We start from the raw sequence: 21,149 nt of genomic DNA on the forward strand, positions 1-21,149 counted from the left end.
GTCCAAGCAGAGGTAGAGATTGGCTTTAAAAATCTGTAGAATAGTCTTTCTGGCAAAGACATATCCTTAACATATGTAACAAGGTAACCTACCATATTTTACTTTTCACATTATGCATCGCAACACTGATATTTTTTCAGAATAAACAGTTCCAAATATGTAACATCCGGTGCAAACCACTGTGTTTGCACCACCAATGATAAAAAAATAATAAAATAAAAGTCCATATATGCTACATCATATTCATTAAAAAATGTCTTCATCGGTCTCAGAGTCATCAGTTGTTCTGGTTAACTTTTGAAGCTCCTCCCCATCCTAAAGATTAAAAAAAAATACAAAGAAAAACACATAATTAAACATCAGGGAGTAGATTTAACCACCAATTGTCTATAAAGCCAGTAAAAAACACGATATAGCTGTTGGGTCTCCCAACTCCACCGTGGACATGCAGACTTGACCATGTATGCAGTTATTTTAATGGAGAGGGGGGAATAACCCTTCTGGAATGAAAAAAGGATCAGGCAGAGACTGATCCCACTTTCCCCAGGTATCTGTTCTCTGAATGCCTCCAAACACATACATTGTTTTTTTTTAAAATAAATTCCTGGTAAATATAAAAACAGATTCTATAAACAATTTAGTTAGCTTTTGAAAGCTACCATAGAGCAGATCAGTTCCAGGCTCTGCATCCAGACAGCTATTCTGGGGGGGAGGTCCAGGCTCTGCATCCAGACAGCTATTCTGGGGGGGGAGGTCCAGGCTCTGCATCCAGACAGCTATCCTGGGGGAGGTCCAGGCTCTACATCCAGACAGCTATTCTGGGGGGGAGGCCCAGGCTCTACATCCAGACAGCTATTCTGGGGGGGGGGGAGGTCCAGGCTCTGCATCCAGACAGCTATTCCTGGGGGAGGTCCAGGCTCTACATCCAAACAGCTATTCTGGGGGGGAGGCCCAGGCTCTACATCCAGACAGCTATTCTGGGGGAGGCCCAGGCTCTGCATCCAGACAGCTATTCTGGGGGAGGCCCAGGCTCTGCATCCAGACAGCTATTCTGGGGGAGGCCCAGGCTCTGCATCCAGACAGCTATTCTGGGGGAGGCCCAGGCTCTGCATCCAGACAGCTATTCTGGGGGAGGCCCAGGCTCTGCATCCAGACAGCTATTCTGGGGGAGGCCCAGGCTCTGCATCCAGACAGCTATTCTGGGGGAGGCCCAGGCTCTGCATCCAGACAGCTATTCTGGGGAGGCCCAGGCTATGCATCCAGACAGCTATTCTGGGGGAGGCCCAGGCTCTGCATCCAGACAGCTATTCTGGGGGAGGCCCAGGCTCTGCATCCAGACAGCTATTCTGGGGGAGGCCCAGGCTCTGCATCCAGACAGCTATTCTGTGGGAGGCCCAGGCTCTGCATCCAGACAGCTATCCTAAAGAAGGTCCAGGCTCTGCATCCAGACTGCCATTCTGGGGGAGGTCCAGAGAACACTGCCAAACAGCTGTCATAGGGGGGAATCTACACAGCACAATAACATGTGCCGTCTGCTGTCTCTTTTTCTTATTTCTCTGTCCACTTCGCTGAGGTGGAAACACATGCTCAGTTCTATCCTTTAACTGGCTCCTAAGCTTTGAAAGGGAGAAAGCTGCAGCAGAAAAGACACAGCCCTGAGCTGCCAGCTTGATATAAATCTAGCAGAACAATTGCAGCAATGAATGGGGAGATCCCTGGACCCATGTGAGGTACAGGGCTGGGTCTAGCTTTGTTAGATGGAGAACATCATGTGCTATATGTTGTCTGATTTTCATTTTTTACATTAATCATGGGATAACCCCTTTAAAGTAATATACTGATCAGAATACATGACCTGGTATAAATATAGTTGAGCGTTGAATTCTATAGAAATCTAAACTTTTCTCAAGCTTAAAAAATAAAAACCATACACTTACACCACGAGAGCGTTCCCAAACATCTCCATTTACTATTTTTAACTTTTCCCGTTGAGCAGGGCCTTTGGATTCCATTATTCTGCTTGCATTATAAATATATATAGAGAGAAGAACCACAGGAGCTTGGAGAAAGAATTCCAGAGAGGGCTTAAAATTGAATACAAAAAATGACACAATGGTAATTATAACGGTTGTCACCTGCGCTGTGAGTACGTGAAACATATTGTCTCGGAACTTTAGTATAAAAGCCACTGACAACCCGACAAATGCAGTTGCAAAAATGAGAGCAATTGAAAATCCATTATGGCCATAAAAAAATCCACAGGACTTTATTTTGCCGAAGTGCTCACTGTGTAGAGACAATGTGAGTCCATTAAACAAAACGCCAAACACGTAAAGTTTGCTGTTTTGAATAAAAATGCTCTCAGACATCTGGTCCCCCTCTTTCAGGATTTTCTCATTGTAGATATTTGCCAGAGCAGATATAACGCACTGCAGTAAGATCAGAAGGTGTCCAAATCCAAGAGGGATATATTTTAATGTACTCTGTATTGCTGGATTACTGGTTTCATGACTTTCGGCATCAGGTTTTGCCACAAAAAGGCAACTGTTGGATGGTTTGGAGTGGAAAATGTTGTGAACTCCGTGGACTGAGATGTCTTTGTGGGTGCCGTTATGGGATGTGAGGCCCATTATGGACAGGAAGAGTACTAGAAGAGAGGCCCACTGAACATAAGAAAGGTGCCGTCTGGAATAAAAATTAAAAAATATAATCAGTCTTTTGTCATTATTTTTTCCCCAGCAAAGCTATCAAAGACAGGTAAAAGGAGGTATGCAACAATCCAGTGGGGGGAAAACACAGCACCCAAGGGACCCCCTACAAATCACTGCAGTGATATATCATGTAGTAATATATAATCGTTACATACTTTAATATGATCCTGAAGAAGAACGCAGTTGTAATGATAACAAAATTGGACAACAATACAGCCATGGCCTAAAACAGAATACAAAAATAGCATTAATTAGTAGAAAAATCTAGTAAAGAGCCAAAGTCATGCTTCCATTTTGGTTCATTTCTAATAATTTAATAACAGACTAAAGGGGACAGATTTAGGGGACAGTCACAAAACTATGTATTTTTGTAAACATGGATGATGTCCATGTTGCATGCATCTTTTTGCGGACCCATTGACTTCAGACTTCGCATTTTGCAGCCATGTATAGGGCATAGTCTATCTTTTGCTTAACGGACATAAGGATGCCTACTGTGCGTTTTCCACATACATATGTCCATTCCATAAAAGACAGAACATGTCCTATTTTTGGCCACAAATACTGACCACAGACCCACTGAAGTCAAATAGTCTGTTAAAAAATAAAATAAAAAAAATAAAAAATGTAAATGAATGCAACACGGACGTCCTACGTATTTTGCAAATCAGTGTGTAGATGCCCCTTAGTAGAATATCAAATCTATTAATATTTCGTTTCTACACTTGTGTGCATCCTACTAACATTTTAAGGCCAAGTTCAGAACAAGTTTTGTTTTTGCACAACCTGAAAGGTGGACCCAGTAGGTCAAGGTATGAACACCTAGCAGTTGGGCACTGTCACGAACCGTGCCCACAGCCAAGCTAAGCCCAGCGCAACCACCTCCAGTTGCTACTGGTAACACAGGCGCCTACCGGAAAGAGCCTGTCCGCGCAACACGGCCGTGACAATATATGGGTGCCGAGAATCAATCAAAGCATTAACTCCCCACACCCTATATTTGCTGCCACCAGGTTCGTAAAGAGAACCAAACTAAGCCTGAGGATCAGGGATTTTGATACTGTAATTGCCAATCTACCGTCAATTAAGCATCAACTTGCTCCCTGCTGATCGATATGTTATCGATCGCCTATGACCTATTGCACTGTAACACTTGGGTGCTATACCAAAAGACCTATTTGTCACTTTCCTGGACACAATCTTCTCTCAGATGACCCACATCTGATTGGACAGTCCCCATACATGTACAATCGTTATACAATTAAATCTTAACCATAACACTGGAATATACCAATTGTCTCCTGAAGAAAGTTGGATTCTCAAGCTGTAAATATTTCAGAGTGAAAGGAAACAGACAATTAAAAAGAAATAGTTCTTTTTAACCCCTTAAGGACTCAGCCCTATTTCACCTTAAGGACTTGGCCATTTTTTGCAAATCTGACCAGTGTCACTTTAAGTGCTGATAACTTTAAAACATTTTGACTTATCCAGGCCATTCTGAGATAGTTTTTTCGGCACTGTGGCGAAACCAACCTCGCCACTGGGTTTTGGAGGGGCCTGGCTACCAGCCTCTTGCCTCAGGATTATGGCCCATACTAACTTTAAAGGAGAAGACAGACCGGCCGCACAGCTTAAATCTGTGGAAGTGTTTTGGGGCAGGAAAGCCATGCTTGCGGTCGGCCAAATGTGACTTCCATGGAATTCGGAAACCCCTGCTCGGATCTGGGTGATTTTTGGATATGTTGTTCACCCAGATCAGAGCTATCCATGGATGTATACATTATGGGGATATGTGGTGTTTTGAGATGTGTGACAGACATATCTGTCTTTGGAATTGTATTTTATGTTATATGAGGGTACCCAGATAGCTAATTTTATTGTATTCGTGTAGTCTGAGTGCCATTCACCTAATAATATGCACTTAAGCTATCTGGGGATATGTTAAATGTCTGTGTTTACTGTAAGGGTTGTGACATTGTATGTTTAAATGGTGATTTCTGTCCTGTTGTCCCCACATGTGTATTGGTGATTTCCCTTTGTCTTGAGAGATAATTGAATTACTCCTCGGGTGTCTCCAGGGCAGAGAGGAGGAAACCATGATGCATTGTGGGGATGTATTGTGTCTGTGTATCCTGAATTGCTGCATAACTGTCCTGTGTCACAGTCTTCCATCTGGTCCCCTAGGGGAGTGTCCACCAGATGGGGACCTGCATAAATACGGGCGGGTAGCCCTCAATAAAGAGTTCCTGTTTTTATACTTTCATGAAGTTTTGGCTCATGTTTGGGGAATGGGATAACTACACTCTTGGGGATTGCTATATCACAATACTCCCCTGAGTATAAGCTCTTGTAAGAGCTTGTTCCTGGTTCCTGTCTCTGGATTTAGGAGAGGTTCACCCACTGGAGCCTGGAGCCTTGTCGTAGGTCCAGGGTGGGTAGGAGACTGTGAGACCTCTTGAAGCACTAGAAGCATCTATCGACGGAGGTACCCGGTCGGGGTGCTAGGCGTTCCGTTACATAAATGTAACGGAACGCCTAGCACCCCGACCGGGTACCTCCGTTGATAAATGCTCCTAGTGCTTCCAGAGGACTCCAAGCACTCCACTTGACACCGTCAGCACTGAAGACCCCACGAACCGCCGAAGCTTGGTGGAGGTCTCGCCGTCTCCTACCCACCCTGGACCTACGACAAGGCTCCAGGCTCCAGTGGGTGAACCTCTCCTAAATGCAGAGAGCAGGAACCATGAACAAGCTCTTACAAGAGCTTATACTCAGGGGAGTATTGTGATATAGCAATCCCCAAGAGTGTAGTTATCCCATTCCCCAAACATGAGCCAAAACTTCATGAAGGTATAAAAACAGGAACTCTTTATTTGAACACACAAGCATTGATTTATACACATCTTCCAACAAGGTTACCACCCACAGGGTTTTGTAAAAACAGCCAATTACATGCATTTCCAGTATTCAAACCTTCCCAGCAATTGTACACAAAATCCTCTTCCCTCTGTCTGTAACGCAATCAACAAAATACAATGAGCATTGTCTGAGACGCAATCAACAAAATACAATTACCAAACGTAATGGGCTAACTTAATCACTCACAGACAGAAAACACACATTTTTCCCCAAAACACAGAAAACACCCCAAAACCCCACATACCCCCATAATGTATACATCCATGGATAGCTCTGATCTGGGTGAACAACATATCCAAAAATCACCCAGATCCGAGCAGGGGTTCCCGAATTCCATGGAAGTCACATTTGGCCGGCCGCAAGCATGGCTTTCCTGCCCAGAACAGTTCCACAGATTTAAGCTGTCCGGTCTGTCTTCTCCTTCAAAGTTAGTATGGGCCATAATCCTGGGGCAGGAGGCTGGCAAACAGCCCCCTCCAAAACACCGTGGCGAGGTTGGTTTCGCCACAGTCACATATTGCACTTCATGACACTGGTAAAATGAAGTTTAAAAAATAAAAAAATTTGCATAAAAAATAAATATCTAATTTACCAAAAATGTGGAAAAATTAGCAAATTTCAAAGTTTCAGTTTCTCTACTTCTGTAATACATAGTAATACCACCAAAAATTGTAATGACTTTACATTCCCCATATGTCTACTTCATGTTTGAATTATTTTGGGAATGATATTTTATTTTTTGGGGATGTTACAAGGCTTAGAAGTTTAGAAGCAAATCTTGACATTTTTCAGAAATTTACAAAAACACAATTTTTAGGGACCACTACAGGTCTGAAGTCACTTTGCGAGGCTTACATAATAGAAACCACCCAAAATGACCCCATTCTATAAACTACACCCCTCAAGGTATTCAAAACTGATTTTACAAACTTCGTTAACCCTTTAGGTGTTGCACAAGAGTTATTGGCAAATGGGGATGAAATTTGAGAATTTCATTTTTTTGCCTAAATTTCCATTTTAACCCATTTTTTCCACTAACAAAGCAAGGGTTAACAGCCAAACAAGACTGTATCTTTATTGCCCTGACTCTGCCGTTTACAGAAACACCCCATATGTGGCTGTAAACTACTGTACGGGCACACAGTAGGGCGTAGAGGGAAAGGTGCGCCGTATGGTTTTTGGAAGCCAGATTTTGCTGGACTGTTTTTTTTACACCATGTCCCATTTGAAGCCCCCCTGATATACGCCTAGAGTAGAAACTCCATAAAAGTGACCCCATCTAAGAAACTATACCACTCAAGGTATTCATAACTGATTTTACAAACTTTGTTAACCCTTTAGGTGTTGCACAAGATTTAATGGAAAATAGAGATACAATTTCAAAATTTCACTTTTTTTTCCAGTTACAAAGCAAGGGTTAACAGCCAAACAAAACTCATTATTTATGTCCCTGATTCTGTAGTTTACAGAAACACCCCATATGTGGCCGTAAACTGCTGTACGGGCACACGACAGGGCGCAGAAGGAAAGGAATGCCATACGGTTTTTGGAAGGCAGATTTTGCTGGACTGTTTTTTTTTACACCATGTCCCATTTGACGCCCCCCTGATGCACCCCTAGAGTAGAAACTCCAAAAAAGTGACCCCATTTTAGAAACTACGGGATAGGGTGGCAGTTTTGTTGGTACTAGTTTAGGGTACATATGATTTTTGGTTGCTCTATATTACACTTTTTTATGCGGCAAGGTAACAAGAAATAGCTTTTTTGGCACTTTTTTTTTTGTTATTTACAACATTCATCTGACAGGTTAGCTCATGTGGTAATTTTATAGAGCAGATTGTCACGGACGCGGCGATACCTAATACGTATACCATTTTTTTTTTATTTATGTAAGTTTTACACAATGATTTCATTTTTAAAACAAAAAAATATGTTTTAGTGTCTCCATAGTCTAAGAGCTATAGTTTTTTCAGTTTTTGGGCGATTATCTTAAGTAGGATCTCATTTTTTGCGGGATGAGATGACTGTTTGATTGGCACTATTTTGGGGTGCATATGACTTTTTGATCGCTTGCTATTACACTTTTTGTGACTTAAGAGGACAATAAAATGGCTTTTTTTTACACCGTTTTTATTTTTTTACGGTGGTCACCTGAGGAGTTAGGTCATGTGATATTTTTATAGAGCCAGTCGATACGGACGAGGCGATACCTAATATGTATACTTTTTTTTTTTTTTTTAAGTTTTACACAATGATTTCATTTTTGAAACAAAAAAAATCATGTTTTAGTGTTTCCATAGTCTAAGGGTCCATTCACACGTCCGTTTTTTCTTTCCTGATCTGTTCCGTTTTTTCAGGAACAGATCTGGACCAGATCTGGACCCATTCATTTTCAATGGGTCCTGGAAAAAATCTGACATTGAGCTGTCCGTTTTTTTCCAGGACCCATTGAAAATGAATGGGTCCAGATCTGGTCCAGATCTGTTCCTGAAAAAAGGGAACAGATCAGGAAAGAAAAAACGGACGTGTGAATAGACCATTAGAGCCATAGTTTTTTCAGTTTTTGGGCGATTATCTTGGGTAGGGTATGATTTTTGCGGAATGAGATGACGGTTTGATTGGTACTATTTTGGCGTACATGCAACTTTTTTGATCACTTTTATTACCTTTTTTGGGAAGTAAGGTGGGCAAAATTTCAATTTCCTCATAGTTTTTATTTTTATGGCGTTCACCGTGCGGGGAAAGTAACAGGACCGTTTTATAGATCAGGTCGTTACGGACGCGGCGATACCTAATATGTGTAGGGAATTTAATTTTTTTCATTTTAAAATCAGTGATAAATGTGTTTTTTGATTTTTACTTTTTTTTCACTTTTTTTTGACCCAGACCCACTTGGTTCTTGAAGATCCAGTGGGTCTGATGTCTGTATAATACAGTACAGTACACTATAGTGTTTTGTACTGTATTTTACTTACACTTTGTCTGAACAGATCTATGCCTTTAGCACAGATCTGTTCAGCACCATGGACAGCAGGATGCCTGAGAAGGCGTCCTGTTGCCATGGGAACCTTTCCCGTCTGCTCAGTTGTGGCCACAACTGAGCAGACGGGGAAGGGTAAGGAGGGGGGCTGTCTGAGGGCTCTCTCACTCTCCATCGGGGGGCTGCAAAGGCACAGCAGCCCCCCGATGGGAGAGGGAGGGAGCTTCCTCTTACTGTTAAAGGGATTCACCCCCTCCAGATAAAAATATGGTTATGTTCAGGGAGCTTTAACCATTCCTAATGTGGTCTTATAAATGTAATCTGTAGGCTCATTTTGCTAAAAATACGCCATTACTAACCTGTCAATCAACAGAATAAGGTGCCCAAGGGGATGTAAATGGCTCCATGCTGCCGTCCGCACCTGCTGCCGTTCATGCCCAGCGCCGCCTCAATCTTCTGTGACGCCTCCTGCTCTCCCTCCCTCCCCCCTCCTCCTTCTGTGACGCCTCCTGCTCTCCCTCCCTCCCCCCTTCTGTGACGCCTCCTGCTCTCCCTCCCTCCCCCCTCCTCCTACTGTGACGTCTCCTGCTCTCCCTCCCTCCCCCCTCCTCCTACTGTGACGTCTCTTGCTCTCCCTCCCTCCCCCCTCCTCCTACTGTGACGTCTCCTGCTCTCCCTCCCTCCCCCCTCCTCCTACTGTGACGTCTCCTGCTCTCCCTCCCTCCCCCCTCCTCCTACTGTGACGTCTCCTGCTCTCCCTCCCTCCCCCCTCCTCCTACTGTGACGGCTCTTGCTCTCCCTCCCTCCCCCCTCCTCCTACTGTGACGTCTCCTGCTCTCCCTCCCTCCCCCTCCTACTGTGACGTCTCCTGCTCTCCCTCCCTCCCCCCTCCTCCTCCTACTGTGACGTCTCCTGCTCTCCCTCCCTCCTCCTCCTCCTCCTACTGTGACGTCTCCTGCTCTCCCTCCCTCCCCCCTCCTCCTCCTACTGTGACGTCTCCTGCTCTCCCTCCCTCCCCCCTCCTCCTACTGTGACGTCTCCTGCTCTCCCTCCCTCCCCCCTCCTCCTACTGTGACGTCTCCTGCTCTCCCTCCCTCCCCCCTCCTCCTACTGTGACGTCTCCTGCTCTCCCTCCCTCCCCCCTCCTCCTACTGTGACGTCTCCTGCTCTCCCTCCATCCCCCTCCTCCTACTGTGCCGTCTCCTGCCCTCCCTCCCTCCCCCCTCCTCCTGCTGTAACATTGCGATGTTACAGCAGGAGGAGGGGGAGGGGGGGAGAGCAGGAGACGTCACAGTAGGAGGAGGGGGGAGGGAGGGAGAGCAGGAGGCGTCACAGAAGATTATGAGGTGGAGCTGGGCACGAACGGCAGCAGGTGCGGGCGGCAGCTTGGAGCCATTTACATCCCCTTGGGCACCTTATTCTGTTGATTGACAGGTTAGTAATAGCGTATTTTTAGAAAAATGAGCCTACAGATTACATTTATAAGACCACATTAGGAATGGTTAAAGCTCCCTGAACATAAAAATATGGTTATCTGGAGGGGGTGAAACCTGGTGACAGAATCCCTTCAACTTTTTCCATACAGCGGTCCGTACGGACCGCGGTATGGAAAGGGTTAAATGGCTGACATCTGCACAGATGTCAGCCGTTTATACCAGGGTGTCAGCAATCTGCTGACACTCTGGTATACCCACTGGCCACCAACGAATTTTCAAGAGGAGGCGGGCGGGGGATCGCGATCCCGCCTGCCGCACCACCCGCCTCCCGCACCGCCCCCACCCGCAAAAAATCATGCAGGGGTGCAAAATTGATATTTTAGGCACACTAAAGTTTCTGATCCCCGCGGTCAGGGACCGCGGGGATCAGAAACTGCAGAAAGCGCAGGTCTGAATTGACCTGCGGTTTGCGGTGATCGCCGATACGGGGGGGTCCCCCTGGCGTTGTGACAGGATGCCGGCTGAATGATTTCAGCCGGCATTCTGTTCGGATTAACCCCCGCAGCTCCGCAATCTCGATTTAAACTTAGGACGTACCGGTACGCCCTGAGTCCTTAAGGATTCGGGAAATAGAGCGTACCGGTACACCCCAAGTCCTTAAGGGGTTAATGGAATAAAGTCAGTCAAAACAAAATGCGTTTTCAAAGATTTACTGAAAAAATGGTAGACAAGACATAGGGCATGAAATGTGAACAAAAGGGGTTTAACATTGAAAAAAATACCTTTCCTAAATGAGTATTATCTAGGCTCTTAGGTTATGTCTAGAGTCCTGCACACATTTGGTGTCCTGTCAGAGCTGTTACCACACCGCTCTCTTCTGCTGCTCTCTCTCAACTGGACTCCAAACTGGCTCCCTGCATCCAGCTCCCACAGACTCTGACAGGGTGCCTAGGACAGGTAACCAAACTCTTACTGAAATGGCTGCCAGTCTGGTGCCATTTCAGTTATTTCTAACAGAAAATTAGCAGATTAGAAACAGATTAAAACTCCCAAGGGGCAAGTGTACATCCCTGTCCCTGAAATGCAGCTGAATTTAGATGGCAGTGTGTGTATGCGAAACATCATGGTGCTGGGCTATTGTTTACTATATTAATACACCACCATCATCACAGGCACCTTGGACAGAAGAAAAAAAAAAGAAGTTGCCCTGCATTTTAACCCTTTCAATCATCATTCCTTTAATCATTTTAAGACCCACAGTCTGCAACCTGCTTCTAGTTTAAGACTTTTCTCATACGGACCAGTCCCTCCCAGTAACATCTGCTGGATTCTGTGTGACCAGAATGCTGCTCGCCATCTTCCCCCTGTAAGCTACTATGTGTGTGCTTTCCTTCCCAACCACAGATTCTTTCCCCCTCACCACACTCTGATCTGTCTTCTACAATGTCCTCCTCTCCTTGCTGCTAACCGAAAGAAGCGAGCACAGAAAAAGTCATCAGGAAAAGATAGATTTATCTCAGATTCTGCAGCACCACCAGCTTGGTTAAAGAGGTTCTCTGGGAATTATTCAAAATGGCCACCAGCAACCTGTCCTAGAATGTCAGTAGGGCCGACTGACACCACTATGGTGGGTGAGGAGGCAAGGCCTCACTGCACTGCTGTAAAATATATGGTAATGATGTAATCCTGCCTACGAAATGCCATCATGGCTGAGCAGCCTGACAGGAAAACTCACCGAGATATAGTATATGCAAATGCCAAAGCGCAATGTGTAGTGAGGCCCTACCCCCTCACCCCACCAGGCAGCTCTGCAAGTGGAGGCAACCAGTTCTGCTCACCTTCTGGGACAGGTTGCTGGCAGCCATTCTAACCCTTAGGATACCGGAGGTTTTTTCATTTTTGTGTTTTCATTTTTCTTCCCTATCTTCCTTAACCCCTTAAGGACCCTGCCATATTTCCAGGGCTGTGGAGTCGGTAGATAAATGGTCCGACTCCTCAGTTTTTGGTAACTCCGACTCCTCTGTATTTAATATGCAAATGTATTTTATACTAATACATTTGCATATTAAATACAGAGGAGTCGGAGTTACCAAAAACTGAGGAGTCGGACCATTTATCTACCGACTCCACAGCCCTGCATATTTCACCTTAAAGGGGTTATCCCATCTTAGACAATGGGGGCATATCGCTAGGATATGTCCCCATTGTCTGATAGGTGCAGGTCCTACTTCTGGGACCCGCACCTACAAGGAGAACGGAGCTGGGGAGAGTTGTGGCTGGAGGACCCCGGGCTTCCTGGGGTCCGTCCACCACCAGGCGCAGCTCCCCGCCTCTCCCATTCAAGTGAATGAGAGGGCACCACGCATGCGCAGCCACCGCTCCCATTCATTTCTATGGGGCCGACGGAAATAGCCGAGCCAGCGCTCGGCTATTTTCGGCGGCTCCATAGAAACGAATGGAGGGCGGCTGCGCATGCCTCCAAAAATAGTTATTACTTTACATTCCCCATATGTCTACTTCATGTTTGAATCATTTTGTAAATGCCATTTTATTTTTTGGGGACGTTAGAAGGCTTAGAAGTTTAGAAGCAAATCTTGAAATTTTTAAGAAAATTTCTAAAACCCACTTTTTCAGGACCAGTTCAGGTCTGAAGTCACTTTGTGAGGCTTACATAATAGAAACCACCCAAAAATGACTCCATTTTACAAACTGCACCCCTCAAGGTATTTAAAACTGATTTTACTAACTTTGTTAACCCTTTAGGTGTTCCACAAGAATTCATGGAAAATAGAGATACAATTTCAAAATTTCACTTTTTTGGCAGATTTTCCATTTGAATCCATTTTTTCCAGTTACAAAACAAAGGTTAACAGCCAAACAAAACTCAATATTTATGGCCCCGATTCTGTAGTTTACAGAAACACCCCATATGTGGTCGTAAACTGCTGTACGGGCACACGGCAGGGCACAGAAGGAGTAGGAATGCCATACGGTTTTTGGAAGGCAGATTTTGCTGGACTGGTTTTTTGACACCATGTCCCATTTGAAGCCCCCCTGGATGCACCCCTAGAGTAGAAACTCCAAAAAAGTGACCCCATTTTGGAAACTACGGGATAAGGTGGCAGTTTTGTTGTTACTATTTTAGGGTACATATGATTTTTGGTTGCTCTATATTACACTTTTTGTGAGGCAAGGTAACAAGAAATAGCTGTTTTGGCACCATTTTTATTTTTTGTTATTTACAACATTCATCTGACAGGTTAAATCATGTGGTATTTTTATAGAGCAGATTGTCACGGACGCGACAATACCAAATAGGACTACTTTTTTTCAGTTGTTTGTTTCAGTTTTACATAAAGCATTTTTGGACAAAAATAAAAAAATAATTTTTTAGTGTCTCCACATTCTAAAAGCCGTAGTTTTATAAATTTTTTGGGTGACTGTCATATGTAGGGGCTAATTTTTTGGGCGATGAGATGACGGTTTGATTGGTACTATTATAGGTTTCATATGAATTTTTGATCGCTTGCTATTACACTTTTTGTGATGTAAGGTGACAAAAAAAATCTTATTTTTTTTTTACACTTTTTTTTTATTTTTTACGGTATTCACCTGAGGGGTTGGGTCATGCGATATTTTTATAGAGTGGGTTATTATGGACGCGGCGATACCCAATATGTCTTAAGTTTTACACAATGATTTCATTTAAAAATAAAATAAAATAAAAAAAATCATGTTTTAGTGTCTCCATAGTCTGAGAACCATAGTTTTTTCAGTTTTTGGGTGATTGTTTTAGGTAGGGTACCATTTTTGCGGGAAGAGGTGAGGGTTAGATTGGCACTATTTTGGGGTGTGTATGACTTTTTGATCGCTTGCTATTACACTTTTTGTGATGTAAGGTGACAAAAAAAATTTGCTCTTTTTATACAGTTTTTATTTTAATTTTTTTACGGTGTTCACCTGAGGGGTTAGGTCATGTGGTATTTTTATATAGCCGGTCGTGGCGATACCTAATATGTATACTTTTTTTTTTTTATTATTTACTTAAGTTTTACACAATAACAGCATTTTTAAAACAAACAAAAAAGATGTTTTAGTGTCTACATATTCTGAGCCATATATATATATTTTTTTTTTGGGCGATTGTCTTAGGTAGGGGCTCACTTTTTGCGGGATGAGGTGACGGTTAGATTGCTACTATTTTGTCAGGCATACGCCTTTTTGATCGCTTGGTGTTGCACTTTTAGTGATTTAAGGTGACACAAAAATTGCTTTTTTTAGCACAGTTTTAATTTTATTTTTTTGACAGTGTTCACCTGAGGGGTTAGGTCATGTGATATCTTTATAGAGCTTGTCGATACGGACGTGGCGATACCTAATAAGTCTACTTTTCTTTTTTCCCTATTTAAAAAAAAGAAATATTACTTTATTTTGGGAAAAGAACGCTTTTTTTTTTTTTTTTTTACACTTGAAAAACTTAATATATTTTTTTTTAAACTTTAATTTTATAATCTTTTTTTTTCACTTTATTATTTGTCCCACTCTGGGACTTCAACATTACAGGGTCTGATCCCCGTTTCAATGCAGCACAATACATCTGTATTGTGCTGTATTGAACTGTTAGTGTCTTACACTGTAAGACGCTAACAGTTGCCTAGGAGACCCAGCATGGGGGGCTGGGCCTCTTAGGCCTCCGAACATGCCAGGCCCTAAGCCTTGGAATGGCCATGGATGAGGTGAGGGAGCGCAAACCTCCCATATGCCGCAGTCAGCGCTGACCGCGGCATATGAGGGGTTAATCCACCGGCATCGGCATCATCACCGATGCTGGTGGATGCAGCAGGGATCCGGCTGTCAGTAACAGACGGATCGAGCTCTGCTGCTGATCGCGGCACTGCACGCGGGGGGGGAGAGAGAGAGAGGAAGGACCGCAGGACAAGAATGCTCGTCCTGGGGCACTAAGTACTCGTCCTTAATGTGTTAAACCACAACTTTTTTATACTTCCGTTCACATAGCTGTATGAGGGCTTATTTTTTGCAGGACAAGTTGTACTTTCTAATGCCACCATTAATTATGGCCTACAATGTAGTGGGAAGTGGTAAAAAAATTCCAAATGGGGTGGAATTAGAAAAAAAAAACACAATTCCTCCACCGTTTTTCGGATTTTGTTCCCACGGCGTGCTGTTTGCAGCAAAACTGATCCATGACCTTCTTTTTCTGGGTCAGTAAGATTACAATGATACCCCGCATGTATAGGTGAAAAAGAAAGTTTTTTTACATCACCATATTCTGACTCCCATAACTTTTTATAGTTATAGCTACTGAGCTGTGTGGGGGCTCATTTTTTGTCAGACAATCTGTATTTTTATTTTTTTTATACCATTTTGGAGTGTGTGTGACTTTTTTTGATCACATTTTTTTTTTAGTAAGAGAAGCGAAAAAATGGCAAATCAGTGTTCACTCGCAGAAGGTCAAAGGAAAAGAATTAATAAAATAAAAATAAATGCCCATGTTCACACACAGTGAAGAATTTATCTAAAAGTAGTAACATGGATTTTTGCACCAGATTTTACCATTTGTGTTTCAAAATAAAACTTGTACTAGGACATTGAACTTGGCATACAAGACGTGGAGTCCGATTTTACGGGCTGATGAGACTAAATCTGAGATATACCGTATGCCTCAGACGCCAGGAGACCATCAGTCAAGACTAGTGTAAGGGTAGGATGGAGAACATCTGCCCTCTCCACCCAATCACTATCGAAGGGATTTAGAAGAAGAGTACAGGCTAAATCTAATGCTACAACACAAGACAATATACTCAGTCACTTACTGGCTGTAGATAGGTCAGGACATAGAAAAATATGAGATTGTCTAAAAAGTAGAGAAATGCAGGAACAGCCCATTTTATGTAGCGGCAGAATTCCTTCAATGTAAAACACGAGGAGCATCGCAATGACCGCCTTTCTGAAAAATACATAAAAATATATAATCACCTGGCACAGTACATGCTGAAATAAACGTGGCACTCAAGACAGTTGAGTAGATCTCTTTATTACCAATAGCATAAAAAAGTCCTGCAGCAGATGCTTTAGGCCTCTTGCACACAAAGGCCTGCGCCCCGTGGCCGTGCTGCGGCTGGCAATTTGCGGGCCGCAATGCACGAACACCAACCGTGGGGCAGCCGCAGCGGATCGCGGACCCATTCACTTTATTGGGTCCGCGATCCGCCGGTTCCGCAAAAAGATAGAACAGGTCCTATCTTTTTGCGGAACGGAAGTACGGGACGAAACCCCACGGAAGCACTCCGTAGTGCTTCCGTAAGGTTCCGTTCCGTGCTTCCGTTCCGCATATCCGGATTTGCGGAGCCATTCAAGTGAAAGGGTCCGCATCCGTGATGCGGAATGCCCCCGGAACGGCGCCTGTGTATCACGGATCCGCAAATGCGGTCCGCAATACGGCCATGGAGCGCACATGTTCGTGTACAAATGCCCTGCAGTGGGCCATCCCTTTTACCTCATGGGGCTGGGCACATGCTTGCACTGAAATCTGGAATGTGGAACAGTGCTTCATATCTCATCAACCCCTTAAACTGGATTTACATGGGACGATTCTGCAGCCGATTGACGGGAAGGAAGTGTTACTTCCCGACAGTCGGCTGCTTCTTCAGCGAAGCAGACCACTGCATTTACACAGTAAATGTAGTGTGAGGACGAGGGATCGCTATTGGGAATCATGGTTTCTGAGCAGCAGATTGAAGTTTAGACCACACGATCTGCTGCCCAGAATCCATGATTGGTGGTGCCTGTACGAACGTCAGGATCACCAGACGAACGAGCGCTTTGCATGTTCATCGGCGGCACATTTACATGGCCAGATTGTCGGGAACGACCCTTCGCAGGAACAGTCATTCCCAATAATCTGCCCGATTCTCAGGCCGTGTAAATGCACCTTCAGGCCTTATGCATACAAACGTATTTTTATTCTGTGTCCGTTCCGTTTTTTGAGGACCATATACGGAACCATTCATTTTATGAGTAATCATTTTTATTGATTTTGCAAAGCGTAGGAATTCAATCATTATTCAATATGCAAAGAGATTATATATATATAGAAAAACAGTTGGTGTTACACCATTAACAATACAGTTGAGGGTGAGGCACAAACCCTCAGTTAGCCTCATAGAGATGACTGTTGTTCAGGATACAAAGCAATTATTCAAATAACATTGAACTTATGTTCCTTTGGTAGGAACTAAACTGAGTACTTAACTTAAAAAAAATTAAAACTAAGAATGGAAGATACGAGGTCTATCGAGCAGCGCAGCGGCCTTTTTATAGGTGACATGTTATTCATGGTTTATAGTGGGGACTCAACATCCAGGGGGACCAGGTCCATTTCTTTTCTTTAACCCCTTAAGGACTCGGCCCTATTTCACCTTACGGACTTGGCCATTTTTTGCAAATCTGACCAGTGTCACTTTAAGTGCTGATAACTTTAAAACGCTTTGACTTATCCAGGCCATTCTGAGATTGTTTTTTTTCGTCACAAATTGTACTTCATGACACTGGTAAAATGAAGTCAAAAAAATTAATTTTTATTTATAAAAAATACCAAAATTTACCAAAAATTTTAAAAAAATTGCAAATTTCGAGTTTCAATTTCTCTACTTCTATAATACATAGTAATACCTCCAAAAATAGTTATTACTTTACATTCACCATATGTCTACTTCATGTTTGGATCATTCTGGGAATGATATTTTATTTTTTGGGGATGTTACAAGGCTTAGAAGTTTAGAAGCAAATCTTGAATTTTTATTTAGGAACTTTCAAAAACCCAATTTTTAGGGACCAGTTCAGGTCTGAAGTCACTTTGCGAGGCTTACATAATAGAAACCACCCAAAAATGACCCCATTCTATAAACTACCCCCCTCAAGATATTCAAAACTGATTTTACAAACTTTGTTAACCCTTTAGGTGTTCCACAAGAGTTTATGGAAAATAGAGACACAATTTCAAAATTTCACTTTTTTGGCAGATTTTCCATTTTAATATTTTTTTTCCAGTTACAAAGCAAGGGTTAACAGCTAAACAAAACTCCATATTTATGGCCCTGATTCTGTAGTTTACAGAAACACCCATATGTGATCATAAACTACTGTATGGGCACACGGCAGGGCGCAGAAGGAAAGGAATGCCATACGGTTTTTGGAAGGCAGATTTTGCTGGACTGTTTTTTTTGACACCATGTCCCATTTGAAGCCCCCCTGATGCACCCCTAGAGTAGAAACTCCAAAAAAGTGGCCCCATTTTAGAAACTACGGGATAGGGTGGCAGTATTGTTGGTACTAGTTTAGGGTACATATGATTTTTGCTCTATATTACACTTTTTGTGAGGCAAGATAACAAGAAATAGCTGTTTTGGCACAGTTTTTATTTTTTGTTATTTACAACATTCATCTGACAGGTTAGATCATGTGATATTTTTATAGACCAGGTTGTCACGGATGCGGCGATACCCAATATGTATACTTTTTATTTATTTATGTAAGTTTTACACAATGATTTAATTCTGAAGCAAAATAAATCATGTTTTAGTGTTTCCATAGTCTGAGAGCCACAATTTTTTTCAGTTTTTGGGCGATTACCTTTGGTAGGGTATGATTTTTGCGGGATGAGATGACTGTTTTATTGGCACTATTTTGGGGTGCGTGTGACTTTTTGATTGCGTGTGACTTTTTGTGATGTAAGGTGACAAAAAAATGGTTTATTTAGCACAGTTTTTATTTCAATTTTTTTACGGTGTTCATATGAGGGGTTAGGTCATGTGATATTTTTATAGAGCCGGTCGATACGAACGCGGCGATACCAAATATGTATACTTTTTTTTTTATTTATGTAAGTTTTACACAATAACAGCTTTTTAAAACAAAAAAATGATGTTTTAGTGTCTCCATATTCTGAGCTGTAGTTTTTAAATTTTTTGGGCAATTGTCTCAGGTAGGGGCTCATTTTTTGCGGGATGAGGTGACGGTTAGATTGGTACTATTTTGGTGGGCAAACGCCTTTTTGATCGCTTGCTGTTGTACTTTTTGTGATGTAAGGTAACAAAAAAAAATTGTTTATTTAGCACAGTTTTTATTTTTTATGGTGTTCATCTGAGGGGTTAGGTCTAGTGATATGTTTATAGAGCCGGTCGATACGGACACGGCGATACCTAATATGTATACTTTTTTCCCCCCAATTTTTTACCAATTTTTTTTTTACTTTATTTGGGGAAAATGACGTTTTTGTTTATTTTTGCTGGAAACTTGATTTTTTGGGGGGAAAACTTTTTTTTTTCACTTTATTTTTTGTCCCACTTTGGGACTTGAACTTTTGGGGGTCTAATCCTTTACAATGCATTCCAATACTTCTGTATTGGAATGCATTGGCTGTATGAGTAATACTGTGTGTATTACTCATACAGCTTCCGGCCTGTGAGATCCAGGGGGCTGGATCTAACAGGCTTGTCACCGGAAGGCAGCGCAATGCCTTCCTTAGACATCGCGCTGCCTTCCATGCCATCGGGTCCCCCCCACAGCCGCATGGGGACCCGATGGCACCGCCGACCACCGCCGCTGCACCAGGTAGAAGCCGCAAACCGCAGGTCTGGATTGACCTGCGGTTTGCGGCGATCGCCAATACAGGGGGGGTCACATGACCCCCCCCTCCCATGTGACAGGATGCCCGCTGAATGATTTCAGCGGGCATCCTGTCACAATTAACCCCCGCCGCAAACTACTTTTGAACTTAGGACGTATCAGTACGTCCTGAGTCCTTAAGGACTCGGCAAACGTGGCGTACCGGTACGTCCTAAGTCCCTAAGGAGTTAAGGATGAACCATTCATTTTAATGGGTCCGCAAAAAAAAAAAAAGGTACACCATGCGCATTCAGTTTCCTTATGTCCGTATTTCCGTTCTGCAAAAAAAATAGAACAAGTCCCATTATTGTCCGCATTACGGACAAGGATAGTACTGTTCTATTAGGGGCCAGCTGTTCAGTTCTGCAAAATACGAAATGCACACGGATGTCATCCGTATTTTTTGTGGACTGCAAAATACATACGGTCGTGTGCATGAGGCCTCACTGTAAGGTAGCAAGAAGCTGGGCAGTGGTCACAGAAGGACTGAAGTCACACAGGGCTGCAGGATCTGACTACCACAGGATTAGTAGTCTGTAACCATTAAACACATTGGTCTGAATAGGAGCTGTGTACACAAAACATTGTTTCATCTGAGTATTTTTCATTTTTTAGGTCGACAACATTTGACTGCTGCAGACAATTATCGGACTTAAAGATACACTGCTGAGACAAATGACTGGCTGCACCAGTCACATGCTGCAGCCCTGTATACGAAGACCAGCAGGGACGATTGGAACAGCAACACTGGGGCAGCGGGGGATTCAAAAGGTAAGTCAGGCTTATTTTGGTATTTTATTTCATCCTAGGGCTAGGATGGAAATTGATTTTTCTGCGACTGTCGCGTCGCAGTCGCAGTGCCACACCATAGACTATCATTATAAAAATTGTCACGCAACAAATGTCGTTGTGTAGACCTAGCCTAACACCCCAGTTTTAGCTCATCTCAGACAACTCTTTAAAGGGACTGTCCACTTCTTCACAAGAAGCTGGCTACTTTAGCATTGCGTCCAATGAAGTGAATGCAGTAATCAGCTCGTCCACTGCACAATGAACAGAGCTGTGTAGTTCTGGCGCAGGAGCTCATGCACAGCTTCTGATTGTGCAAGGGTGTGGGACATCTGACCCCCGCCGGTCATATAGTCATGGCCTATCCTGAGGACAGACTATTACTTGTAAAGGGTTGGACAATCCCTTTAAGAAAAACTGATATATTATAAAATGGTATCCCGACAAGAAGATGCATAAAACAACGAAACCTGTAGTCACAGCTGCCAGGCTAAAAACGTAGCATCCAATACAGCAAGCGCCTTACCTTTCACAATGACTCGAAGGGCCATTATCAGACAAAAAAAGAGCTTGACAGCCTCAGCGCACACGTTGACCGTGGCTGGAAGATAGTCGTATTTATTATCT

The 21,149-nt window shown here is 43.2% G+C and overlaps 1 protein-coding gene across 1 annotated transcript in view; it reads right to left on the minus strand.

The window, feature by feature from the left end:
* Positions 1-220: 220 nt before the first annotated feature.
* SLC35A5 (solute carrier family 35 member A5) overlaps positions 221-21,149 on the minus strand; it is a 41,909-nt gene continuing 20,980 nt past the window's right edge. The window contains exons 3-7 of the mRNA XM_040423824.1: positions 21,049-21,147; positions 15,881-16,014; positions 2,867-2,934; positions 1,938-2,685; positions 221-315 (exon numbers count right to left, since the gene is read on the minus strand). Coding sequence (XP_040279758.1) covers positions 247-315; positions 1,938-2,685; positions 2,867-2,934; positions 15,881-16,014; positions 21,049-21,147 — 1,118 coding nt within the window. The 3' untranslated portion in view covers positions 221-246. The remainder of the gene's footprint in view (positions 316-1,937; positions 2,686-2,866; positions 2,935-15,880; positions 16,015-21,048; positions 21,148-21,149) is intronic.

This window comes from Bufo bufo, chromosome 3 (assembly GCF_905171765.1).
Source record: "Bufo bufo chromosome 3, aBufBuf1.1, whole genome shotgun sequence".
Taxonomy (NCBI): Eukaryota; Metazoa; Chordata; class Amphibia; order Anura; family Bufonidae; genus Bufo; species Bufo bufo.